Source organism: Tympanuchus pallidicinctus, unplaced genomic scaffold, assembly GCF_026119805.1.
Source record: "Tympanuchus pallidicinctus isolate F22 unplaced genomic scaffold, pur_lepc_1.0 scaffold19, whole genome shotgun sequence".
Lineage (NCBI taxonomy): Eukaryota > Metazoa > Chordata > Aves > Galliformes > Phasianidae > Tympanuchus > Tympanuchus pallidicinctus.
The window spans coordinates 10,577,489-10,605,182 of NW_026294710.1; the positions used below are offsets into that span (position 1 = coordinate 10,577,489).

Consider the following 27,694-nt stretch of genomic DNA (forward strand, 5'->3'; position numbering starts at 1 on the left):
GCACAGAGGGGGGTGAGACACTGGAACAGGTTGCCCAATGAGGTTGTGAATGCCCCCTTCTTGGAAACATTCAAGACCAGACTGAATGGGGCTGTGAGCAACGTGGTCTAGAGAGTGGTGTCCCAGCCTATAGCAGAAGGGTTGGAAATAGGTAATCTTAAAGATCCCTTCCAATCCAAACCATTCTATGATTCTATGATTTCATAGAGTCATTAATGTTGGGAAAGACCTCCAAGATCATCTAGTCTAACTGTTGACCCATCACCACCACGTTCACAGAGCCATGTCCCTCAATGTCATAACTACTCTTTTCTTGAACACCTCCAGTGATGGTGACTTCCCTGGGCAGCCTGTTCCAGTTGGGCCTTGGTATTTATTTTACAGTGTAGAAACTGTGCAAAAATAGGGAGACAACAAGACAGTCCTTCCTCAGGTACGTGCATGGCACCTCACATGTATGGGACTTATTTGTTGAGTTTGGTGGGATCCTCACACAGATGGTTTCTTAAGTATGGAAAGAAAGGAAAAAAAAGATGCGAGTGAACATTGTTGTGAGAGGGACCACACCAGAGAGCATAGCACATGTGTCATTTTAGCAGTCTCTTTGTTAACAAATAAGTTGGTCATCTTGACTTTACTTGTTGTCTGGGCTTTGCTATAGGGCAGCTCTCTGATGAAGAGTATAACACTGCTGGAAATTCTTCAAGGCTGAAGGAATTAAGGACACTGGCTTGAGCCCAGGATTGAAACAAAGATTGCTGTGGGGCTCAAACCTGTTTTTAACAAGTGAACGTAGCCTGCCAGATCTGGTGAGAGATTAGCAATTTAATTATACAGACCTTGGCATCCTGCTTTCCACTAAGTGCCTAAGACCCCTCTAAAGAGGCCCATTATGTTGCCTTTTTTTTTCTTTTTTTCTTTTTTTTTCACTTTTACATTAACTAGACATTTCAGAACAGCACAAACACAGGGGTTCCTTTGCAGAGGTCTTGGGGTTTTATAACTAAGTGCCTCCTGATGGATCTGTCAGGGTTACCCGGGAGATCAAAACCTGTCACCCTGGAGCGAGCATTAGCTATATTTCCAGAGGCACTCCCTGCAAGTGCTTTCCATTTGTCCCCTGTTGAACTCATCAAGGAGCATTCAGGCTTCTCTTGGGTAGCTAGAGGACACTTAGAGAGCAAGGCAGAGCTGGCATGCAGGCAGACAGCTCTGGGACAGAAAGCTTTGGCTGGAGCCTTTGGGCTGAGTGCTGCTTCATATGGGAAAGAGAGAAGAGACAATCTGCAGAGAAACATGTGACATCCAAACTGCTGAGCTCCTAGAGTTCATCTGAAATAGCAGATAGGCTCCACTAGGTACTCGTTGATCCACAGGGTTTGGATCCTACCTCTTTTTTCAGCAGAATTCTTGCTAAGGAGCATAGTGCGCAGGCACCATGTCCTTTTAATAGGTATCTTCCTGATAAATGCCCCAGAAAAGTGGTGATTTCTGGGTCCTCTAAGCATTTATACATGGATAGGGAAAAGATCAAACACCAAAACATCAGGCTGCTGCTGCTGCCAGCGATGTTGGCTGTCTGTTTTACCTGAAATTCTTTAAAAGCAAAGTGAGAATATCTACCCTGCAGGCAGCACAGGAAGTGCTGTGAGGATGTAATGGAGCATAATCAGTGACAGATTTGTCATCTCTATTCCACCCCATAGAGCCATGGCATGAGGAAGAATTACTGCTGATTGTTTCAGCCAAGCACTGCCATGGAGGAGATTGCTGCCTCTTCAACCTATTTCTACGTCATGTTATGCCATGCTTCAGTACTTTTATTTTCATCTGTCATTTGTTCCTTGAGGTCATTTGGGGGGTCTCACTTGGGTAGGAGAAGAACATACAATAGTGCAGAAGCAGTTAAGGAGGTGTTACTATCTCCAGAAAGCCTGTCTTGTATGATCTGATCACATCTCCAGAGGTAAACCAAACTCTAGACTTGATACCAGAAGGTCATTTTTCCATATCATATTGTCCTGTTGCTTCCAGTCTGCCTCCTGGATCAACCTGGGAAATTCAATTAATGCATCTTTTGGTTGTATAGGTGTGCTGGCAACTCTTTGCTCTGCAAAAAGTGGACTTTGTGATGACAACGGACATAAAAAAGATGTTCTCTGGCTCTTCCCAAACTAAATCTCTTCCTCGGACTACCTGTAGTGGCAGGATAGCAGAGTGGCAGAGCCAACCAAAGAGTCCCTTCCAATCTCTTGGCTCTTACCAAAGCTTTGAGGAGGGGATTCATCCTACTGAGCTGAATGGCCTTGTTTTAAAAGTCCTTGTTGATCTCTGTTGACCATGGAGAACAAAACAAGGCCGCCATAAGCCAATACAACCCCCTGCAGGTTGCTCAATGAGGGACCTTTACAGATGCCAGACTTGGTTTGGAGAAGGGCATTCCCAGGAGTATCACAGTTCCTGAGACCTTCCTAAAGCCCTGATTCCTCCAACTAAGTCATTACCTGACAATACCAGACTTGGCATGAAAACAGAAGATTTTTGTCCTTCACTAGCGTTGGGAAAAGAAGTACAAAGAACTATAGCAAAAGTAGGAGCAAAGAGAAAGGACCCAAAAAGTATTCTTTTCTTTTTTTAATTCTATAGTTGAAGACTGCCTGTTTTTTAGGGGAAAAAAAAAAAAAAAAATCATGCTGAGGTCTGATTCATGTTTTTTTAATGCCTCAGAAGTCTGCAGTGTCATTCTCCTAGTTTGGCACCCTAATTCAAAGTGGAATACGTAAAGCCATAAGGAGTGTGTCAAGGAGTTTCTCTAGCTTTCATCATCTTTTTTTTCCTGTGAGCAGATACCATCCTTTTACAACTGAGTAGCAACATGTAAAAAAGAATAGAGGGAAGGGCTTGAGAATAAAATGTTGGAAATGAAAAAGTACATGAGGATGCGGCGCAAGCTCCCACGGCTCTGCAGACACTCACGGGTGCCGGCTGAGCTCAGGGGCTGTGCACCCCTGCCCAAGGTGAGCTGGGAGCGTGGGGGTGAAGGTGGGTGCTGGTGCAGTGGGGAATCGGGAGAGGGTTCTGTTTTAGAGTTGTGGAAGGACTCTCCCAAAGATGAAATGCCCTGAGGATGAAGGAAGGAAGGGGATGGAAAGAAGGATGGGGAGGTGAGGACCTCTTCCAAGAAAGGTGGAGACCTCTGGGACATCCTCTGGCCAGGTTAAATGAAAGACGGCTTTGCTGTGATTGCTTTGAGATTGCTTTGCAGCTGAGAACTGTGGTTATTTATTCTGGAGGAGAGGGAGTTGAAAGGAGACTCCATCACTCTCTGTAACTACCCAAAAGGAGGTTGCAGTGTGGAAGGTTTTGGTCTCTTCTCAGGTGATAAGTGATAGGAGGTGAAGAAATGGCCTCAAGTTGCAACAGAGAGAGATTTATATTGAACATTAAGAAAAAGTTCTTCACAGAGAGTGTGATCAGGCATTGGTGTGAGTCCCCATTCCTGGACGTATTTAAGAGATGTGTGGATGTGGACGTGGTTTTGTTGTGAAATTCTGTAGGTCAGGATGATGCTTGGACTTGATGCTGAAAATCTTTTCCAATCTAGATGATTCTATGATCCTGTGCGTTTCAAAATGGGGTACTGAGAGCTGTCAGGAATAGTTTGGAAGGTGTCCTCCCTGATCTCTAATGGTGGTCAGAAGGAGTGCAGGTTTCTGCTCCAGTCTGCCTCTGGAGAAGTTCTCCCACCCACTGGCTATTAACTGTGCAGCCTCATAAATAAGGGGGTTAAAATCCCTGCTCTACTCCATCTCCAGACATCTCTACAACATTTTATGTTGTGCATGGTTTAGAAGTATAGGACATTGGTTCTTTTGGAGTCATCAAGCCTTCACAAGCTGAAATTAATATGTCATGTAGCAAGAAACATTGCAAATGTTGCTAAACGTGCTGTCTTATTGGTGGTGTCCAGGTAGAGTCCTGTCATTGCCTGGAGGTGATTTCTGTGAGCCCTGTGCAAAGTGAGCTGGAGGAGGAAGCAGGGAGAGCAGTGAGAACAGCACACTGTGTGCTGTGTTCACTGGTTGAGCCCTGGCAATGCAGAATGGTGGATGAGTGATATAATCCCTCTGTAAAAATCTGGGTGTTGTATGGATACCAGTGGCGTGGAGAGGAGGACAGCTGTCAACACCATTGAAAGAGGCATGTTTAGATTAGATAGGAGGGAGAAATTCTTTACTCAGAGGGTAGATAGGGATGGTGATGGGATGCCCCATCCCTGGAGGTGCTCAAGGGCAGGTTGGGTGAGGCCCTGGGCAGCCTGAGCTGTGGGTGGCAAGCAATCCACAGCAAGTGATGGGAATTGAATGAGCTTTAAGGTCCCTTCCAACCCAACCACTATAATTTGCTGGGGCCCCAGCCCTCATGTGGTGCCAGGCTTTGAAGAAATCCTAACAGCAGAAATATGGGCATGCATCACAAGGGGACTGTAAATATCATTTGTAATTAACTGGATATTCTACAGAGGAGACTTTGTGCAGCACTGCAAAACATGGAACAAAGTTCAGCCTGTCCCTGTTACAAAACTCCAAATTTCCCCTTCCCCAATGCAGTGCCAGCAAACAGATGTGCTCTGTGCCTCCTATTTATGCGCTCCGAAGAAATTAACACCCCGTTAAGCTGCACAATGCAGCACATTTATTTTTATTTCACTGTACTGCTGCTTTTCAATGTTAACTCTGTACTATTTCATACTGGAATCAAATCCAAGCTAACACCAAGGACTGATTAAGTCAGTGGCCTAGAAAGCAATCAATTTTATGCAGCAGAAATAGAGCCTATATCTTAAGATAAAGCATTCTCCAAGTTGCAAAGTCCAGCATTTGATCCAGGTCCATGAGAGAAAGGACAGAGGGAGAAGATTTAACTGCCAAGTACCTGAAGCTGGGGCTGTGATTTTTCTGCAGACCCATTTTAAGGCAATAAACAGCTATATTTATATCTCTTGAATGTGCCTATTATTTCAAGATCTCACCCAAACGACTGCAAGTGACATGACAAAGCAGCACTGTAGGGATCCAAAAATGTATAAAAAGCAATTGATCCATTATAGATGCAGTCTTGGGTGAGCTCAGTCTATTTTTAATCATTTTAATAATGCAGCTGATTTGCTGCAAAAAGGAGAGAAGTTGAAGGGGGATCCCAGCAAGCTGAATAATGGTCTCATGTGACTCAGTGGCATCTGGACATCTCTGGTCACATGCATAGCACAGCAATCTCCTAAGAAGGTGGCAGCAGTATGGGAGCCTTACCCAGCAGGTCACCTTCAGAAATGCAAGGGCCCAGAGACAAATGGGTGATGCTTCAGTGAAGTGAGGAGAGATTCTAGGATCATAGAATGGCTTGAATCAGAAAGAACCTCAAAGATCATCCAGTTCCAATCCCTCTGCCATGGGCAGGGTTTCCAAGCACTGGATCAAGTGCTAGATTAGGTTTTCCAGTCTGGCCTTTAAACATCTCCAGAGATGGGGCATCCACAACCTCTGTAAGCAAAATGCATTGGGACATTGAATGGTGAGGCTGAGAAAAGTAGAATTAGAAAAGGGGATATTTTCTTTGTGTTTTTACATGAACTGTGTTGCATAAATTGCTGTCCTGGAGACAGATTTGAGGACATATGGGAGTCTTGATTCCTGCAGGTTCTCCTTGGCCACAACCCTATTTCTCTGGCTTAAACAGCCCAGACCCATATGAGCACCACTAGCTCAGCTCATCTGTGTAGAAGATGAAAGGACACCACTGTCATCCATCTTCATTGCCCTTTCTGTCCCTGGGGAAAGTCAGAGAGAAAAGTTGAGGTTTCCTCTCCACTTCCAAAAGCGGCCTTCAAATGAGAGTGGATGTGAGAAGGACAGGAGACAGATGCCTTCCAGCCACAGGATGGCTTTCAGGGCACTCAGATCATGAAAATAAAACAATGTCTTTGCTGCAGAGAGTGGTGTGGGCCCTGTAGGGAAAGAGGGACCACCCAGCAAGGAGAGAGCAATGCAAAGGGGACAGTAAAAACAGAAAGCAGCAGCCGTGCTCACGAAGAAGATGGGATGCTGGTTGAATACAGCAACAATAAAACAGAAATTATAGCTGTGATTTTTAAACATGAAAGCTGAGCACTGCACGGCACCTGGGACTCTTCAGAGGCAGTGTGATCCCAGACTCCATTTTACTGACACTAAGCTTGCTTCATAAAACAGATACATCCAAGCTCAGGGCTGTAAAAGGGCTGGAGCGAGTCCTAATGCTAAACCTGCCTGGGCAGCTCGACTCCAGTCATCTTTTCTTTCTTTTTAATATCTCAGGGCTGCTGGTGTTTCCCATCTGGGGACTTTCTTATCAAAACGTTTATCTTGTTGTCGTGTGGAAGAGGCACTTTTCCTGCGTTACGGAGTTATGCCAATCTCACTGCGGACAGGAGGTCAGGAGTGGGACTCCCACATACATTCTTCATCTGATGGTGCTGGCCAGCCCTGGCCTGGCAAAGCCATCCGCTGCAAAAAATAACTTCTCCATCCCATTAAGAGCGAGAGGATGGACAGAATCAATACTGCTCCAAGTCAAAGTACATTCCCCTCCATGGAGTTCCATCCCTTTAGGAAAAAGAGAAGACTTATAAATAGAGGGAAATAAAGGTGCATAAAACTCTCTTCAGAAATAATTTATTTTTAAAATACCACACGTGCTACAACACAGACAAGCAGCTCTTGGTCACAATTGTAAGTTGATTAAGCTATTGATCAGCAACCAGTGTATCATCACTTCTACCACTTGATCATGCATATACCTTCCATGCAATTCATCAGTAGTATCTAAATACCTGGCATCATCACAGAGTCTGTGACACTGCTATATTCTTGGATTCAAAGGTCTTCATAAAGAACTTCTCAGAGAAGAGTTTCAGTTGCAAGACTTTATACTTGCTCATGTTAAACCTCACTCACCCTCATTCCATAGATCTCCTTCACTTATCCCTCAAGCATCTTTGCTTTCCCAGACCAAAGTTCATCTTGCTTATTTAGTAATTTCTTTATATGGACCTCTTTAAAAAAAAAAACACTTCGAATTATAGTTATTGCCCTTCCTTGAGTTTTCACTATATTATTTCTGGAGAAAAGGGATCAGTAGATACTCTTCAAGATGTGAGTGAACCCTGGTTTTATTTGGTGGCATGATAAAATTCCCTCTTCTTCTTGTCCCTTGGTAACTGTTAATATTTAATTTGTTTATTCCACTACTACTGAGCAATTAAGTGACATTTCATAGAACTACAATAATCTCAACATCTTTCTCCTGAGTGAGCCAAGAACCCGTAATTTTATATGTGAAGTTCAGTACATTTTTCCTGCTGTGAACATTACTCCAAGTTTGGCTACATTAAATTTAATTTGCTGCTTTATTGCTCATTCACTTACACTCATCATGCCTTGCTGCAGGCCTTTGTCCTTGAATATCACCATATCACCTGAAAACTGTGCTTCCTCATTTCTCAGATAAAGAAGCATGCATTCAATCTCAGATGCCTGCAGAAACTCAAAAGGAAATGTCCTTGTTGCCTTAATTGCACAGATTTGAGGTTCACAGGAATCTCTTCTGGAGATACTGAGTCATAAATCAAAGACTCATTAAGGTCAGAAAAGACCACTAAGATCATCTAGTCCAACCATCATATCACCTGGTCCAACCATCATAGTCAGAGCTAGATTCCTTCTTTACATGAATTTGTTGCATTTCACCCTGGATATAGCTCTGAGATTGGACCAGAAGCTGATCTTTGCCCTCTGATGCAGCATTAGGTTAATACATTCATTGTAAAAATTATCACCCAGACCTTCAGCAGACATTGAAAATTACTAAAAGATGAGGTTGACTTATAGCTCCCTGAACCATGATGGAGGCAGATGGCAGCACTCTTGGCCAGCTGGAAGATACTATGATTCACCATCAGCTACAGTCAGAGGATTACTGCAGTCCACCTGGAGGAATCAGGTGGATGTATTTCTACGCCCACCATATTTTTTGTATGGGAGGAAAGCTGAAACTGGAAGGAGAGTTTCAGAAGTTTGATGTTTCCCTGTCTTTCAAGCTTACCAAGAGGACAAGACCTCCAACTTCACTACCCCCAGAAAGAATAGATTCATGCTTTGTTGCAGTACAGCTATTATTTGCTCTGAACAGAAGAGAAAATAGGGGAAAAAAATAAAGTGTAGAAGTCCAAAAGGACTTTTTCAAACCCTCACCTTGATTATTTACAGCAGAGTTCAAAAAGTTCCTTATTTTTCAGTTAGAAACATGGCTTGTCTGCCTGCAGCTGACTTTCCATTGCATATCATTTCCACGGGCTGGGAAAGACTATGCCCCAAAGTGGTCTTCACCCACATTTATCACACACATTCATAATCCACATTTACAATTGTGCCCTTGCTAAATCAGTGGAGGTGATCCCGGGTTCCTTCCCTGGTGGGTTACATGACCAAAGCACACTTCTTGCCATGTGTAAAAATAATCTGTCTGTACTCATCAGACTCCTCAGCTCCATTCTTTGTAAGCTGGGCCAGTCCAAGCATAACATCCTGGGACTAATTAAGCTCAGATCTGCTCTTAACCCTTTCTTGTCTGTTTTTGGCTTTACCCACTAAAATTTCTCTTCTGGTGTTAGCACCCCTGTCTGCAAGCCAACCCTTCAGCAATCAGTAGCAGAGTGACTTCTTCCTACCATTACCAACCACACCATCCCTGAAATTGTCCTAGGAAAACAATTCTGGGACTCAGAGTGTCCATGCATAACATTTCATCTTTGAAAAAATTCTGAAAGACTTTTGAAAAATCTAATTTTAGCAAAAAAATATTCCAAAAGTCTTCACTTTTCAGCTCTTTTCTTGTTTTCCCAAAAGGCAGAAGAAAACTAGGAAGGAAGTGAGTGGAAAAATGTGGGTGTAGAAGAACATCCTGTTCTGCAGAAATACTGTGGTGTGTTGTCAGATGGATACTCTGCTTTAAATAGAAGAGGTCTCATTCTTGCAGAGGCCAACATAATAAATTCTCAGGCATTAGCAAAGATAGAAATAATGATTTATCTAATAAACTGTTTGGGTTTACTGCATTAAAGAGTTGACCAAGTTAGAGCTTTTCACTATTACATGAAATCTCATTTTTGTGTGCCCATCATACACATGCACACTTCCACAGAGGGTTTAGGAATAATCCCTGGAGAGCTCAGCTAAATTCAGTTTATTGTATTTTGGTGGCTGTTTCCATAAGAAAGGTCATTTGGGGTAAGCCAGGTTAAACTGAGAGTTGGAAGAGAGTCAACGGGATAGAGTCAGATGTCCCTGATCTTTGTTGTGTGTGAAAACATTCTGTTTAGACCCAGTTCTGTGGTTCTCATTTGTGCTATCCATGACAATGAAGAGTCATGCTCTTTTTTTCTCATCCTCTACATATTTTCTAAAGTTTAGAGTATTGCCTCATTGTGTTTAGTTCTGAATCTGAAACATTTAGTCACAACATACCATGCAGTCTGGGACTTGGGAAATTCCACAGAACTTACTTCCAGAAAACAAATTTTTCAATCAACAGCATTTTCTGACCACATTTCTGACCTTCTCTAAAGACAGCTAATACTCATCAGCAAAAGAATTGCTATGCTGAATATTAAGAGTGCAAGAGGTTAAGAGATGGTGCATCTCAGAGAGAATAATCTGTCTGATATTTACTTGTATGATAATGGAAATCACAGGCCACTTACATCTTCATCTGGGTGAGAATCTGCAAGCCCTTCTACCTCCTTGTCATCACCAGTGCTGCCTTTAGGGCCAACCGTTTCTAGACTGGCAATCAGGGAAACCATTATGTGTCCTCCAAAGCCATTTTCTTGTGCCTGCCACTATCTTCTCCATTGCTTTTGAAATATTAAAATTCATCTTTGTGAAGGGAAAAATGAGCCTGTGTTGGTATCAAAGAATCTGTCATGTGCACACAGTGTTCTGACCCTGGAAGACGTCTCCTGTTTATCTCTGTGACCAATGCAACACAGATACAGGGATAGTCAAGGGAACAAGTGACGTGGTCACCCTGAGTTATTGCCCAGAGAGATCCCACAGAAAAAGATATTTAATCACATGCTTCAGCAGTTAACACACAGCCTTTGTGAAATCAATGATGGGTGTGTAAAGGGAAGAAATGATCAGTCACTTCCAGTACAGTGCAGTTCCAGTACAGTTCTTGTTGTGATCAGACTGGTTAGACAGTAGTGTCAGTTAGGGGCAGATAAATGCATAATTCAGTCCTCGTGGATCTCTGTTAACTCATATTCACAAGCATATTCAAGCTCAAGCGGCTTGAGCACTGCTTGTTGTGGAGCAGAGATGGGGGAACTGCTAAATTACAGCCAGAGTTCTTGTACCCAGCAGGCTCTTGTGTAAGCTGTAGAAGCTTACTGAGATATCTGAATTTCCACGAGTCAGAGGAGATGAAAGCTTACCAGCAGTCAGGCCTTCTTCTGCAAATACTTTCCAGAGAGCAGATCACTGTGCAACTGTCTTCAGGAAAACCCACATGGCGCCTTGCATGCCAGCTTACCCATCATCATACTACAGCCCTGGAGATTTTCAAGAAAAGAGCAGATGTCGCATTGAGTAACGTGGTCTAGAGCCATGGCAGGCATGGGCTGATGGTCAGACCAGATAACATTATTTGTCTTTCCAACTTCAATGATTCTGTGACTCTCTGAATACAGTTCCCTGAGTTTTTACCACCTCCAGTGCAGCACCCTCCCAACATATTTCGTGCTCATTAAAATACCCCTCTGCTCCGACTGGTGAACACAGACACTTTGTCAAATCTTTAATGAAAGGGTGGCATGTGCATGATGAACTGCCTTGCTCTGCAGCAGGCACGTGTCCTGTGCTGGCTTTATTTCTGGAGCAACCAACTTATTATCTGATGCAGGGCGTTGTGCAGATGAGAGCTGGTCCATCCGGAAAATGAATTACATGCTCTTCCTTGCTATTGGAACTATCCATCATATCATGTCCCAAATGGTCTGTCACGTTGTTGTCTAGTAAAACTCTACCATCAAAGGCAGCTACTGTTCAGATGCTGATGCTAGATGTTTGAAAATGTGATTTCAGCTATAACTCTAAGGACATTTAGTTAGAATTTATGACTTGAGGTCTCTCTAAGCTCCATCAACTCCATCCATCTAACACCTTTATAAATAATACTGATCTTCAGTTTCTGAAACCTGTAGGGCAGACTTCTGTGGGTTGTTTGGATTTCTTTCCTGGTGTCTGGAATACATCACATGCACAATTTCACTCTGAAATTTCATACTGCATGTACTTATTAAACAAATATAAAAGACTTTGGCAGAGTAATGCGGTACCATGGAAAGCAGTTTGGTGAAACTGGCCCAGTCTAGGGTCCTAGGAGATTTCAGTACCATTTCTTACCAAGTCTTCCAGTATTTGTCCTTTTTTTGCTTTGGTTTCTGTTCTATTTGGTTACAAGCCATCATTAATGAAAATCCTTGAAGAAATTCCCACTGGATTTAGCTTCGATGGGATCCAGATCCATCCATATATTACTGCTACATGAAGTACAATGAGAGCTGCAGCCAAGAAATGCTCAGCAAACAGCAATGTCACCTTTCCTCCATTGACTTAAGTAGGAGCAGATGTATGCAGGAAGACCAAATACTTAGGATCATGCTTTAACCTTCCATAAATATATAAAAGGAAGAGTCTTGCCCTGGAAAGAGCTTGGCTACCTCTACGGGGATGCTGCAGAGCTGAGGGGCTGAGCAGCGTGAGGACATCTCAGAGGGGTGCCAGTGATTTCGCAGGGTCCAAATCTCTAGGATTATGTGAGTTTTTTCCCCTTCGTACACAACCCCAGCAGTCACCCAGCACTTACTGTAGCTGACGCCTTGGGGAATGGGTAAGGGAATCTATTAATACCCTTAAGAAATAATTAGCATCCAAACAACTTTTGTTTCCTTGTTTTTTACACGTCTGTGCTCTCCCCTGTCACTTGCTACAGAGCAGAGCCTGATATGCTCTGACAAAGAGCTATTGATGGTGCGCTTGTGTGAATTGGCCCAGTGCTGGTCACAGCCAACTTCTGCAGGACCTGCTGCCCCCACTCTACAATACGCTCCAGTGTGCTGAGCCATTTGTGAAAGGTCAGAAATGAACAGAGAAATGGACTGGAGTCAAAAACAAGTAGTCCTATAAATATCAGTCATCGTCAAAAGCGGTTTATTCCATTCCTCCCCTCTCTCTCCCTCTGTGTGTCTCTCCCTCCCTCTGTTGTGGTTTCCCAGATATAACTCCATGTTTCTGACTGTGAAGCTCTGAAAGGGAAGCAGCACACACACTGCAGCTTCTGCTTCCATTTTGCACACATGGAATAATCCTCAGTCCCGCAAGCAGGACTGACAGCCAGCACCGAGTCCAGACATCATCTGCACTCAGATGCTGTATTTTGATTGCTCGGGTTTTCTTTATCTGTGCAAAACTCATTTGCTACAGCTTAAGAATTAGCTCTGGCTGCACACAGCTTGGATTGGGACTCCTGAGGACTCTTCTCTGACTTCACAATGACTTTAGCAGCTAAATTAGAGGATATTGAAGTGACGCTGGAGCACCTACTAATGGATGTATTCGTAAGTAAGCTACAATTTCCTATTTAATGCAGGATGCTAGCAATCCAGAAGGCAGTATGCAAAGTTAATGGTGTGTGCTAGGGTTGCACTGGCTTAATTCCTTCACATCTCCTGCTTAGCAGTGGATGCGGCGCTAGCAGCCTTGTGGTACAGCAAAGCCTCTACTGCAAATGGCAACGTGTAAAGTGGAACAGCATGACTTCAGGGCAGGATAGGCTTTGCACTCGTTTTGTGTGTCACCTACAGTGCTGGTGAAGCACATGCAAAGGGGGACAGTTTGAGTCAGAACAGTTTGAGGAGCAAAAGGAGTGCACTGAGAAGTGTTAAGCTGTGTAATTGCTTAGCACCAAGTGTCTTTGGCTTGGGGATTTTGATAGCTGTGAGGTTATAGTCTTTCAATAGTTTGAGTTTTGGGTTAGTTAGAGCTGAAAGAACAAGCATAAGTGTTTTGAAAACATCAAGTTGTTCCTCCTGGCTATGTCACACACTTTAAAGTACTGCTAATCTAGAATTGCTTCTTTGAAATCATTGAAATTCCTTAAGATTTTTTAAACATTTCAAAAGAGACTCCTGATTTTTCAAACACAGCCTCGTGCTCTCTGCCATAGCCGGAGACAGCTGCGTTTTGGAAGTTTTGGGGATTTTGTGGGAGAAAAACAAGAATGAGGAGCATGTCAGGAAATTTGTCTCTTTCAAAAAAGGTCATGCCAAGGTAATTTATGCATTTGTGAATTCAATCTATTATAAAATAAAATGGCGAGTGACATTCTGAATTTTCACAAGAGCTCATTTAGTCATCCTTTAAATGAAATGCTTCAGATTTCAAGGTCTACTCATGAGGAATCTCAGGCATTAACCACAAAAGCAAAGAGCAGGAGGGCTTGCCAGCTTTGCAGCCTGTGGTGCTGGTACGGAGGTGCCCATCTGTACTATGGGAGAAAGGGATACGAGCTGCTCTACACAGCCTTTTGGAGGGTGCCCTATTGCCCTTCCTACAGGTTGCTGAGATGGGGTAGAGGAAACACCTGGGGATTGTCCTGTCAAAGCCTTTTTTAGGGGGGATGAAATACTAATATGCTCTCAGGGCAGTAAGATACGAATATATTTAAAGTGTATTACCTTTGTGCATTCAACTGCTCTCCCCAACACCCTAGAGAAAAACACAGTTAAAAGCCCTGTTTACAGAAAAACTAGGGTGTAAACCCCTGTGCAAGAGAAGGTGCTGTGTCTGCACCTCATGACAGCAGCACAGTGTGAAAGTTGCTGTGTGTGGGAAGTGGACGGGGCTTCCTTTGGGCTACTGCAGCATAAGCTTGGCACCATGAGGCCTATTGTGCTATTTGTAGCTTGGCATCACTTTGTCAAGCTGGGTGCTAGAAGGTGAGGAGTCTGAAAGCCCCCTCCTCCTTGGGACAGGTGCCTCTGAACAGTGGGTGATTAAAGGGATTTTATCACTCCAAGCAGCATCTGAGAGACTGCCAGGATTTAGGAACCCAGGGATGTCTGAGTTGTCTGAGGCCACTGTGAGCCAAAGCTGATTCCTACATTCATATGGTTGTGTTTGAAGGGCAGGAAAAGCCTCTTGCTCTTCTGGGAGCCACCAAAGAAGTCACAGGGAATCGTTCCTTCTCTGTCTTTTTTACGTCCCATCATGCACACTGTTTTGAAACTATATCTAGTCTTTGTCCGTTCTTTTGTCCATGTCTTACTTCCATGCAAAAGTCTTTCTTCTGGTGGGGATTTTTAGTTTAGTTTATTTTTTTCTTGTAATTTACAGTAGATAAAATAAAATATGGGCTAAATGATAAAATCAGAGAATGATTTGAAGGGGACTTTTAAAGATCATCTAGTCCAACTCCCCTGCAATGCACAACGATGCCTACAGTTAGATCAGGTGTTCGGAGCCCAGACCAGCCTGGTCTTGAGTGCATGGATGGGGCATTCATCACCTCTGGGCAACTTGTGCCAGTGCTTCAGTACTCTTATGGTAAAAAACTTTTCTTTATATCCAATCTCAGATTCCCATCTTTTAGTTTGAAACCATTTGCCACTGTCCTACCCTGCTGAAGAGTCTGCCCCATTCTTGGCAGTAGCCCCCCTTTTAGATGCTGAATGGCCAAAATTCTTCACAGCTGCAAGTGGCCTCAGTCCATGAAATGAATGCCTGTTTTCTCAGATAGTTTTGAGCTAGTCTCTCAAATGTGTAATTCCAGAAACCTAATGACACTTCCCCAGCTGGGACACTGCAGTCACAGATAAAACTGCAATGAAGGGACATGTGTGTGCCATGCATCGTGCAGTGCCATGCTGTGTCAGACCCCCAGCTGGCTCTGGAAGAGCTGGGTGTCTGTACAGCATTGTGCAGGGACACAGAGCCGCAGTGTGGGCTTTGTGCTTCCTCATCCCTCTTCTTCCTCTGTAGAGACTGATGCCTTAATGTTCAGCAGTGATAGCCTATCTGGGCTCACTATCAGGGCTGTGAATCTAATCCAGCCTACAGCAAATCAAGGAAATAACTACTCCCTTATGAGCAATCAAGTTTTCCACTGGCTGGATTCTTCTAAAATCTATCTACTACCTGAGAACTAAAGCAGAAAGAATTCTGGATAAGTGAGAACTAATATCCCAAATGGGGGATCATTCTGTCAGACATGATTTTCAGGCTTTACTCATACATTGCCTTGCCTTGTGGCGGCGTTTGATCTTAAACCACCTGCCCATTGAATGATGCTAAAAATAATATCTACAACTCAGTATGAAGGAAGGGCAAAATACAAAGCTCTGTCTGTTATAGATCATTCTAGTTGCCAGGTTTGTTGAAGGTTGTTAACCCATTACCAAGCATTTTGCCGTTACCAGTAAGACTGATATTTGGGTTAGGAGAATGGGGCCAGACCAACAGGACTGAACAGGCTACAGGCAAGTAGGCTGCCAGGTGACAGGACCCTCCTGGGAATGATCTCAAAGGTTGTTCCAGCCAATGCATCTTCATCTGTGTTAGGTTTATTGCTGAATGAGCGATCTATCACTGTAATGTTCTTTCCAAGTCTGTGATGCCTTCCATTGCTCCAAACCAAGCAATTACTTATAAAAGTGGGAATCTGTGGTCTTTGGAGCCTTGTTCTTGTCTTTTTTTTCCTTAGAAAAAAAACTATTTTTAATGGATGTTGGACTGCAGAACCAGTAACCTACTCCCAGACCAGTAGACACCTGCTTTAACATCTTGTGCCAAACCAACAAGCCCACTGTATCAGAGTGAAGAGAGAAAGGCTATAGCAGACAACAAATGAGAAGTAACCATTTGTTTCTAAAGAAAAAATCCTTCCTCAGCTTAAGCTAACCTACCTTGATAGCATTTGTCTACAGCAGGAATATCGAGTGAAGGCTGTAGAGTTTGGCCAGTTTTTCACTTGACAAGGATTTTAGTTAATTAGTCCTGCAAGAACTCATCTGGAATGAATTCAGCCCTATGTGTGTGTGTGAGTTTGAGTAAAGATTTGCACCCCCTTGGCATGAGCTGCCACATCCTTCCAGGACATCCTGTACTCGCCACATTGTCAGCTTGCTATCAGAAAAGCTGCTGTTGCTGCACTAATGCTTCCTTTCCCCCATTATCAAAAAGTGTTGGAAAGCTTTTCTGGTCTCTATGAGACAAGATAAAAGGGAAGCCTCTGACATGACATTTCTTAATTAGCTGTCATCACCAGCGGGCTGCCACCGAGCTGCTGAGTGAGGTGGGACTTGGCTGTCTCTGCAAACCCAGGCAGGGAGATGGGGCCAAAGCAGGGAGGCCATGTGGGGACAGACACCGCAGAACCTTCAGGTATGCAGTGAACAGGGGCACCTACAGCTAGATCAGCATCCACCACATCTCTAGGCAACCTGTTCCAGTGCATCACCACCCTTATTGTAAAAAACTTCTTCCTTATCTCCAATCTAAATCTCCCCTGTTTGGAACCATTTTCCCTTATCCTATCACAACAGACCCTGCTAGAGTATTTGTCCCTTTCTTTCTTATAGCCACCCCCTCTACCCCCCCCATAAATACACATACATACAAATACATACATATATATACATATGCATGCTTAAATATTCAGGAGCCTATTTGATTAAAGTGACATTCATGAGGACTTCCTTACATGTGGTTGGGCTGTGCTTACTTTGCTTTGGGTGAATGTTGCAGTCAAGGCAGAAAAAAAAACAAGATTAGTGATGCCCCAGCCTCCTTCATCACCCTGAGAAACAGCTGCTCTTCTCCCTTCTGCCAAGTCCTGGCAGAGGTAGCAGCAAAATAACAAGGACATGAAACTTAATTTCTGTTTGTAATATCATAACTTAGTCAGAGAACGTCAGAGGAAAATACCTGGGATGCTGCACGTACTCATTCTTCTGCCAGCTAGTTATGAACAGGAAATAAGGTCTGACTCAAACTCTTGTGCCCAGACCAATCTAAAGATGAGTCTTTGAAGGAGCAGGCATCAAACTCCAACCTTTGAGACTTCAAAATGAGGGTCAGTTCCCTTGACCAGATGGTGGCACAAGAAGGCAGTGTTCCATGAACACCTTGGCACACCCAGGCAGACCATGCCAGCTTGTTCCTATAAGGATTTGAAGTGATGCCCATGGATTGCCGCCCCTGAAGCTGAACTGTCAATGGAGGAACATTTAAGTAACCTGATTTTCAGTAACAATAGAGAAGCGCAACAAAAGCAGCTGTGATATGATACAACTCTTTTCCTCATCGTTTTGCAGACAGGGAAACAGACAAAAAGGATATGAAGAAAATTAAGCAGCACCATCCCAGATAAAAAAGAGCAGAAATCTAACTTCCGTAATTCCAATGTGGTGATTTATAGTACTTCAACACAGAAGCTGAATAATCCAGACTATGAATGTTTAGGATGGAGATCTTCAGTGCCAAGGGTGAGATGTACCTTTGCATCTACTTCTGGCATGCTCTAGCATAGGTAGTTGTTATTCTTGGTCCATTCTTGCAGCAATCACACCATTAACCTCTTTTTTTTCTCACACCATCAATACTGATAAACAATAGCCATTCTCATGGTCAATACAGGCAATGTGTGGAAAAGAAGGGTAATTTGCAGGGTGCAAAAAAGATGGTTGGGTGTAATAAGTGGTTGTAATGAATTTGTTTCAACCACCAACTGCACTCTGCACACTGCATTTTTCATCCTTTCTGTAATCAAATAAACATGCTTGAAGTTACTACCGAGTCCTGGTGTCTGAGCTACATTCATTTTAATAACCAAGGCAATAATAAGACATTATCAACATGTAAAATGATCCATTAACCTCTACAGCAGTAATAAATTGTGCGACTTTGCTAGGCTGCTAGAACTTGCTAATCAAGAAGCAAGAAGGAAGTCTGTACTTGGAGCAGTCACAAATCATGAATAAAGAAAACCTGAGTATGCTAAACTCATCTTCTGCAGCATAATAGGTATATCTCTCTAGAAAAAGCAAAATCCTCCAGTTTATACTCAGCATATGACTTGCAGGAGTTATGAATATTGCCAGTAGAGTGAGTAGAAGTAGAATCAGGTACCCTAACCTACAGTCACAGTTGAGAATTCTCAGCAGTATGAGATGAAAGAGATCCCATTAGGTAACTATTCCTGAGGTTTTGTTTAGAGAGACGCTTCTAGAAATAAGAACATAAAAATGATCATAACAGGTCTTTCCAACAAATCACCAATCCAGCATTGTGTTGAGAAGCCAACATCAGGGGCCTACGGAAGAATGGAATAACAGGGTAAATACTATCTTCCCACTACCAGTTATCTGCATTCAGGGATTTCCTGGCCCAGAAGTGGTATCTTTGGATTCATATGCTATTTTATGAATTTGTAGACAAATTTTTTTAACCCCATGGAGGGACCTGAGTGTACAGCTGTCACGAAGAGTTCTGGAGCAGAACAGCCACAGTGGTTGTGCTGCAGCCCTGTGCACACTGCAGTCAACTACAGATAGCTCCTAACCTCTCTTATGTGAGTCAGGTCAGGCTGCTGACCCTCAGAAAGTCTTTTTGGAGTAGAATTGCTTTGTGGAGAGAAGTCCAGATTTCCTTGCTTACACTGAAAAATACAGAAATACAGAATGATGAGCTGGGAGTAAAAGTGTGGGAATACCAGCAAGTAAAGGCACAGTAAATAAATACAACACTACATCTAGTAACTGGGAGAGACAGACCAAGAGTGGCCATTTGTCAAGCATATTCTATAGCCAGTGAGGACACATTAACACTTTTAGATATCATCCACTGTCACTCATGTAGGCAGCTAGAGTAGGCTTGGTGCTTCAAACCCTGCAGGTACCCATTTCTTTTCACTGATGACAAAAGAAGTGCAGATGACAAGCTCACATAAAGACAGCCAAAGTTAGAGGAGGTAAATGCTGCTCCAGATGTTCCTTACAAATGAGGCAGCTTAGTAGGCAGAGAAGAGCTGACGATATTTCTAAGATATTTCCATTAAAAGCTGATAAGAATTACGGAGAGTGACCCCAAGGCAGAAGATCCAGAAAACCAAACAAACTTATCACATTTCTTCATCTGTTCACACAGATCTACACAGCTCGGAACGTAACAAATTCTTTTTGTATTTTGCCAGTGTTATCTGTTCCTCCTTTGGTTTTCTGCAAATGCAGTTTTGTCCTCACTGAGAGAACAATCATCTATATTCCATACAGCTACAAAGAAAATTTGGCTGAGAGGCTGCTTACCTGTTCTGACAAGGCTTAAAAATATCCAAATGTCTCTCAGGAGTCTTCTATTTCCCTCCTTTCTTAAGAGATTTGATGGCCTCTCTGCTACCAATGTGGCTTTCTGTATTAAAGGCACCATAACTCTCCCTCCTTCCTTTACATCCACTTTCCTGCAGTGTATTAAGATTAATCAAAACAGTGTAAGAAAGATAAAGTTTGAAAAGAGAGAAAATTACACAGCACAAAGAGGCATTTATCTTCACCGTGTTTGACATAGTCCAGATGTGGCATATCCTGTTTAAGGCTTACATTAGCTCAAGGCTGAGTACCTTCCATGCCGCTCTGAGCAAACCTTAATTTCTTCAGGAACTGGAGCAAATTGGCATTACTGAGTACTACACAAGAATAACTCGCTAACATTTTAGGACTTGGTAATGAGAATGCACTGAGTATACACCCATTCCCCTCTAGTCACCAGGATTTGCAAAATCCCAGTTCCCTTGCAGAAATATTACAGTCATATACCAGCTGAGTGCACGACTGCTGTCCTACACATCTCATTCAGCCTCTGCTACACATGCAAGATGTGGGAACGTGGTGCTGTTGCCAAATCTCTCTTCTTTTGTTTATATAAGCCCTGGAAGTCAGAGGCGGCCTCTCCAGTCCATTGGTGATGTTTACAGGGGCGTGTCTCAAGGGCAGTGGGGTCAGGCAAGTTCCCTCCCTAATTAATTACTTTCTCTCTGAGTTATGTGGGAAAAGAGTCAACCTACCAGCACACCAAAACTCAGGGGAAATGTCCTTCCATTGAGCTGAGGCCTCATTTGCCCTCTGCTGCTGTTCTTCTGGCCAGGCTTTGCCAGCAGCCCATCCTTCTGCATGCAGAGGCTGGAATATTTTCCCCCGTAAGGACCATGCGCAGGACATAGGAAGGAGAGTAGGAGGTGAGATGGAGGCAGCTTCTGAAGCAGTAGAAGAAGAGGAGGGGTGCAGATTGCTTTACCCCTTTCCTGAAGACATTTTATGGAGTGTCCACATCTAGGCTTCAGCTTTCACTAAAAGCCATACCCACCTTAGCCTCTTTCAAACAGGTTTAAACACAGTGCTCTGTTTGGAGACGATGTGTTTTGCTTTCTGACACTTGTCAAAGCAGTCTCCAATCTGACAGCCCAAATCGTTTTCTCAAAGGCATGTAATCAGTGAGTTCCCAGATGTGATTACTCCTGAGGCTCCATGGATATATAATGTCCGTTCCCTCTGTACGTGCTCAGTTTTGGGTGCCTTCACTACAAAAAAGTATTGAGGCCCTGGAGTGTGTCTGGAGAAGGGCAACAAAGCTGTGAGGGATATGGAGCACAAGTCTGATGGGGAGCAGCTGAACTGGGTTGTTCAGTATGGAGAAGAAGAGGCTCGAGGAGACATTATTGCTCTCTGCAATCACCTGAAAAGATGTTGTGGTGAGGTGGGGGTTGGCCTGTGCTCCCGGGTAACAGTGAGATAATAGCTTCAAATTGCACCAGGAAAGGTTCAGGTCAGATTTTACATAATACTTCTCAGAAGGAGCAGTGAGGCATTGGCACAAGCTGCCCAGGGAGGTGATGGAGTCACCTTCCCTGGAGGCATTCAAGAAACATGTAGATTGGCACTGAAGGACATAGCTAGTGGGCAATGTTGGTGGTAGGTGGAAAGTTGGACTAGATGATCTCAGAGGTGTTTTTCAATCTTAACGATCCTATGGTTATAATATATATCAGAGATGAACTTCTCTGAGTCATGAGTTCATGAACCCCCATGTGCCATGCTGCAGCACTTCTTGTCCCTGAGCATGGGGAGGTGTAAAGGGCTTTGTGTCCACTGCTGTGATGAAGGCTTGCTGCATGCAGAGGAAACCCATGGCTTTCAGTGGCTGGGGACCATAGGCAACCCCTCTCATCTTAACAGGCTGCTGAATTATTTCCAACTCTGATGGAAAAAGCTGGTACAGGAAGGGAACACACTGGCTGTGTTTTTCCACATTTCTTCCCAGAGTAGAGGGGTATATATATAATGATATCTTTCTCTGAAACAATGTATAAGACTGTGTTTTTTCTGCATTATGTTTTGTTTTAATTTGAAGACAAGCTGGGTTTGCAATGGCAAGTAGTGCTTATCTTTCACTCTCAAAGTGGTCATTTCCTTTACAGTCTGATTCTGGATGCAATAAAACATAAGTTACTGAAACCCCCAAAGCATTACCCTGTTGTCATTGTCTTGCAAACCTTTGCCATGCCCCAATGTATAAGCTCAGGAGGATTTCTTACAGTGAGAAGAAATTCCACCAAGATTAATAGGAGCTGCTAAAGAGCTCAAATACAAGTGGTTTCCTTATAGGGACTCCAGGGAAGAGTTTGGCTTTGCTATGGATAGAAGCCACGAATATCATCCAGGATAGAAAATATTGTCAGAAGCTGCAGTTGTCAGTGTTGTCCTCTTATTCTGTTGCCGTATTTGTGTCTTCACAGAGTACAGCTCCAGAGGGGGTATTTCTGTACTGAATGACTTTTCAGGTTTACAAAGCAGTGTCTAGTTGATAGATTTGATAGATACAGCATGATGTGCTTCAGTCTATGCCACCAATGCCACTGATTTCCATTTGCCAATCTTGCTGGGCCGACACTGGAACTTGACTCTTCCGTTGCAAACATAAGACACACTTTGCATCAGTAAATGATTTTTCTTTTTATTTCTCTTTTTATTGAAAGAGAAAAAAGAATCTAGTCTAAATAGCAATCTTTTGGAATGTAGTTTCCTCTGATGCATTGTTACCACAAGCCACTGTTCCTGGCAGCATGCAATTAGTACTGAAAAACATCCACTGCTTAAAAGAGTTTCGTCTTTCAGCAGTTAGTAAATAAACCATGCCTCTGTTGAGGGTCTGTGGTGACAAGGCCAGGATGTTTCCTTGCTATAATTTGGCTTTTATTTCCTACTATGCTGTTCCGAGATTGTCTCTGCAGACAAACGCAGCTGAATGGAGCCTCATTGATGAGTCTGGACACCTCAACCTGCTCCTGCAGCCAACAAGAGAGGCAGGATTTTGGCAGAGGAAAACAGTACTGGATGAGTTGAATCACCCTTGGGCATGCCTATATTTGCCACAAACACCTAAACTCCCTCTCTTGGAACAGTGAGCACAGAAAATAATTTAGTACCTTAGGTCATACCCAGCTCCTGGCCTTTTGGTCACACTACGTGTGTGTTCACTTCCAGCCTCTCATCTAGAATCAACTCTTTCTCTTGTAAACAAATTTCATCAGGAGCTTAGGGAATGAACCTCTTTCAGAATGCTTTGCAATGTGGAGGTTTGAATCCCTCCACCCAGCTGGTCATCCAATACTATCTCAGCCACCTGTGTAGCAGCTCTGGGTCTTCCCTTTTCCCCACGTCCTCATGTTGCATTCTGGGGCAAATAGCACATCTCCAGATTCATACTATAGAAATACAACTGCACCACATTCACATTGCTTTGGCACTTGGATCTGAAAAGCTGAGGCAAAACAATAACTGCATCCTATCAGCAGCAGAGACCACAGGTAGCCCAGTGAGTGCCATTAGTTCACATGGCTCTAAGGAGAACATGGTCAAGACTAAATTCCCCAAAATTGTATCTTCCAATTATGCTACATCCCCATGAAACACTGTCTTCAGAGATAATTTTACATTACCTGTCCTGTAGGAAATCTACCAATCTAATCATAGCAGACTACTGTCTACCTGCCTGCAAATGTACCTTGAACAACTTAAAAATAACACCAAAACGCATGCTTCCAAATGTTTTCCACAGATTTGGTGACTCTAGTTTGACTTCTTGCTTCCACATTTATGTCAACTGGGAAGCAAGGAATGACACAGAAGAAAGAGAAAGTGTCAGTGGTTCCATGTCTCCAGTTTTTAGTATTTACATGGAGGATACCCATAGGATTTTGGCTAGAAAGCAGTACAGGAGGTGAGGGAGAGGTCAGGCCCATGATATGTCATGCAGAGATCTTGTTGGAGCTGACTCCAATATCATACATATGGATAGACTCCTACTGCTCAAATGCACCAGTTTCCTACAAGGATGAATATTTGTGCTACTATTCATCTGCCTTGAGCAATATGCAGATTTTCATTTCATTTACAAGACCTAAAAACCTACAGAAATAATATGTAGATTGTGCAAACGACTCCCTCGTGAAGAAAATGTGTCCATATGCTGCCTCATACTGATACAATGAGATTGCCTGCTTCTTGTCCCAATATCATAGACCCTGGTGAAGATTCATGTTACAATCTTTATCTCTTCCTGTGGATAACGATCTACATATAAGGCTGGTGTTTCTAAGAGTTGAAACATAGAATGATAGAATCATTAAGGTTGGAAAAGACCACTGAGATCACCCAGTCCACCTATCAACCAATCCCCACCGTGCCCACTAACCATGTTCCTCAGTGCCATATCTACCCTTTTCTTGAACACCTCCATCTTGAACACCTTGACTCCACCACCTCCCTGTGCCAGTGCCTCACCAAACCTGCAGGAGGCCATGCTTACAGGAATATGACCCTTTTGGGAAATGGTCTGGTGTGAGCCATCCCCCAAGATACCGTTGGCTCTGCTGGTACCAGCGAGGGCTTCCCATGGCCAGCTGAGAAATGTCAAGTACCTCATTCTCAAATAGTCTGTGAGATAGCAGGGGGGTTAATGCTCATTTAAAAGCTGCAAGAAGCAGAGACTGTAACTCTGCACCTATTCCTTATAAAGAATCTATGTCAGTCAGTCATGCCTAAGATATTTCCATCTTTTCCTGTCCCTCTCATTCTCTTTGGCAAGAGCCATATGGAACTAATTATGAACAAAGGCCGATTGTTTTAATATTTAGAGTTTCCCACATCAAGCTGCTGGTTTCTTTCCTTGGCTGGTTTTAATGTATGTGCATATGTTGAGCAGATACAGAGTTCCTCTTCTGTATTCTAAACAGTTGCTTTAATGTCATGTCCCCAACACCTTCATCCTAGCTTTTGGACCTCAATCAAAACAAAGTATTTTTAGTTTTGCATTAAAATGAGAACAATGCACGGAGGAAAGGATTGGCTCCACAGCTCAGCAGAATTTGGTCTCCTAGCTAGACATCTCCAGTTACAGATAACCCTAATGCAGTTATTTCTCTAAGCACACATACAAGTAGTAGATAGCACCAAGCGGGTTTCAATGACATGTATATGTACAGAGGGAATGTGAGTGGCACTGTGTGCTCCTTGCACTTAACGCATGCTGTGCTGTACCATACCCAGCACGCAGCCTTAACCCCTGAGTGTCTGTGTTTAACTGAGCAGCCCAGAGGCTCTGTGAAAGCACAACTGCTCTGTGCCTGTGCTTTCCAACCTCTGAGAGAGGGGAATATCTGAACACAGGATTTAACATTAATCTCGGCACCAGATGGTGATACACAAGATATTCTTTTTAAGGTGAACATGTGATCTACTGTACAGCAAACCAGAGGGGTCTGCAGTCACATGACAAAATGTACAATAAGTCTGATAGAGCTTTGATGAGACAACTGACCTGGTTACCATCTGTAGCAACAAGAAGCAAGCTTGACATTTTTGGAACATTCTCCCCAGAAGCTTAATTCTTCCACCTCTGTGGCACAGCAATCCTGCTGAGCAAACCACACCAAGAAACAGAAGGAAGCTAAAGATACGCTGCTCGAAGCATGTTGTTAAGGTTACGAGACTTGGGCTTTCCTTTCCTTTTTTTTTTCCCTCCTCCTCCCCCCCTGCTTTTCTTTCAAACAAACCACATCTTGACTCATACAGTCTGATGTGAAAACCCACTCAGCTATTTGATATTTGGGAAATCTCGATGAGCCTATAAGTTATTTCAAAGGAAGCCTGTGTGTGTGCGGTGAACTCCCTCTCTCTTACACACACACACACACACACACACACGAGTTAGCTCTGCACTATGGTAGTACAGACTGCTGTGACTCCGGGTAGGACCCGAAGACTTTTGTTCAAAATACCATATGGATCACTGAGGAGACGCAGTGTGGAGAGGGTAAGCTGTGATTTCTTTGTACTAAATGCATGCCCAGAGGATGAGGAGGGTGCCATGTGATAGCAATTGTCTGCACTGCTAGCAGTCAGAACTAATAGGGGTTTATGCCATGGTGTGCAGAAATTACTGCTGGTGGGACCTGTGTGGGGATGTATGGGAATCAGCACTGGTCAGAGGCTATGTGGTAATTCAGGGCATTAATTGGTGCCAGCAGTAATTATATGATAACATGCAGTCATTATAACCAGTCAGAGGTTTCTGTGATGATCTTTGGAGGTAATTGATGCTGGAAAGAGTTGTTTCTAGTAATCAGTACTTGAGAAAGTGTGATGGCATATGGCAGTAACAACCAGTGGGGAGCAAATGATAATGTCAAAACACACCAGCAGAAAGCTCAGGGTGATGCAGAAGGGCTCTGTGTAAGCGAACATAGATGCAGGAACTCCCCAGGTCTGTCCCAGCAAAGACATACAATGAGGTAACACAGTGCAGGATGGGCTGTATGGTGCATGATGTTACTCCAGGTGGTGCCAGGCAGTGACACAGTGGGCCACATCTGGTGGCAGAAGTTCTGCAAGTCCAGAGCAACTCCAAGCTGCTCTGTGCAGAATTGTTGGAAACCTCTAACTGAGGCATCTGTTTTGCTGAAAAGCAGTTTCGTGGCACCCAAAGCCACCTATGCACTTACTCTGAGTTTAGTGTGTGCATTCAAAAAGATTATATGGTTTGGAGTATTTCAAAACTAATTGTCTTTCATTTTTTCTTTCATTTGCATGAATGTCTTGATTTTTTTAAAGGAATCTGAAAAAAAAAAAAAATCTCAACATTTCATTGCAGGTCAAAAGCTGTCTCAGTTACATGCGAAGCCATTCTTTAAATCTTCCTTTTGCAGAAGGGAAAGCAGAATCACTTTGTGTCAACATATTTTCTTTGCCTTTCCAGTCCATCAAGCAAACCGAAAATAATCAATTACTCACACAGCTTTGGTCTTCTATTGTTTGATTGTTGTTTGGTACTCCGGAGCACATTCAGAAATGTTCCTCCTAGTAAATTTGGGCTTTGCAGTTCAAGATGATGATTCTGAGAGGGGTCAGAGCAGGCTGTCCTGCCTGAAGGCTCAACCTGCCTTGGGAATACTGTTTTGTTTGTGTTTCCCCATACCCAGATCTGTTGTAACTAACATTGTCCAGGGTTTGCTGCTCCACAGAGGCACTGCTTGTGCTGTCCCAGATGAACAGACATGGATCAGTGTTGGCTGACTTTAAGGATGCTCTTGCAGGCATGGGGAGCTGGATCTCCCTTCTCCAAAGGGGGTTCTCACAGGGTGCAAGTTTTTAATGCTGTGGGGCCAGCATTCTTGAGCCTCCTCCCTTGCTAGCTGGAAGGGCTTCCAGCACCAAGGCCAATGTAGGGATGGGCAAAGTTTAGGCTGGACATTAGGAGGAATTTCTTCTTGGAGGAGTGGTCAGTCAATGGAACAGGCTTTTCAAAGAAGTGGTGGAGTTTCCATTCGCAGAGAAATTTAAGAGGCATGTGGATGAGGCATTAGGGGAGATGGTTTAGTGTCGGGACTCTGTAAGTCAGGTTGTTGGCTGGACTTGATGTTCTTGAAGATCTTGAAGCATACAGGATTCTATAATTCTATGATACTCTATCTGAGACCAATGAGCCTGGAGAAAAGTCATGTAATAGTGTAATAGACACCAGAACAGGCTGCCCAGAGCCCCATTCAGGCCTGGCCCTGAACACCTCCAGGAATGGGGAATCCACATTGTACATGGATGTTGTATAGAAAGTGAGAGATATTAATCACAAATGACAAGAAATGGGATGTGGGTATAGGAAGTGAGGGACATTAATCACAAGTGCCAAAACATGGGCAAAACTTGTAACTCATGCAGAGGACAGCAAGCACTGACACGTATCAACTCATTGCTTATCTTAACTCTGCTTTATGAATGGGAAAGGACAGCGTGCCATTGATCCCAGCACTGTGTCTCATACCATACACAGAGGTTTTGAGTTGGCTGGAACCTTATCAGCAAAAGCAGGGGCACGGTGGGTGGGTGTGCTGAGGCACATGGCTCCAGTTCAGAGACCAGCTGCTGTCAGAGAGTTATGTGTTGTTTTATTTTCACTCACATTCACAGTTTATTTCTCTCCTTCCCACTCTC

At 43.5% G+C, this 27,694-nt stretch overlaps 1 protein-coding gene across 3 annotated transcripts in view; it reads left to right on the plus strand.

Annotated features, from left to right (window-relative positions):
* Positions 1 to 27,694, plus strand: part of FRMD4A (FERM domain containing 4A) — a 351,201-nt gene that overhangs the window by 134,357 nt on the left and 189,150 nt on the right. The window contains exon 1 of one of the 3 annotated variants that reach the window (XM_052681193.1): positions 12,324 to 12,715. The exons of the other annotated variants lie outside the window; for them this stretch is intronic. Within the exon in view, the coding sequence (XP_052537153.1) occupies positions 12,650 to 12,715 (66 nt within the window). The 5' untranslated portion in view covers positions 12,324 to 12,649. Of the gene's footprint in view, positions 1 to 12,323; positions 12,716 to 27,694 lie in introns of those variants that run through there. 3 annotated transcript variants of the gene reach the window in all.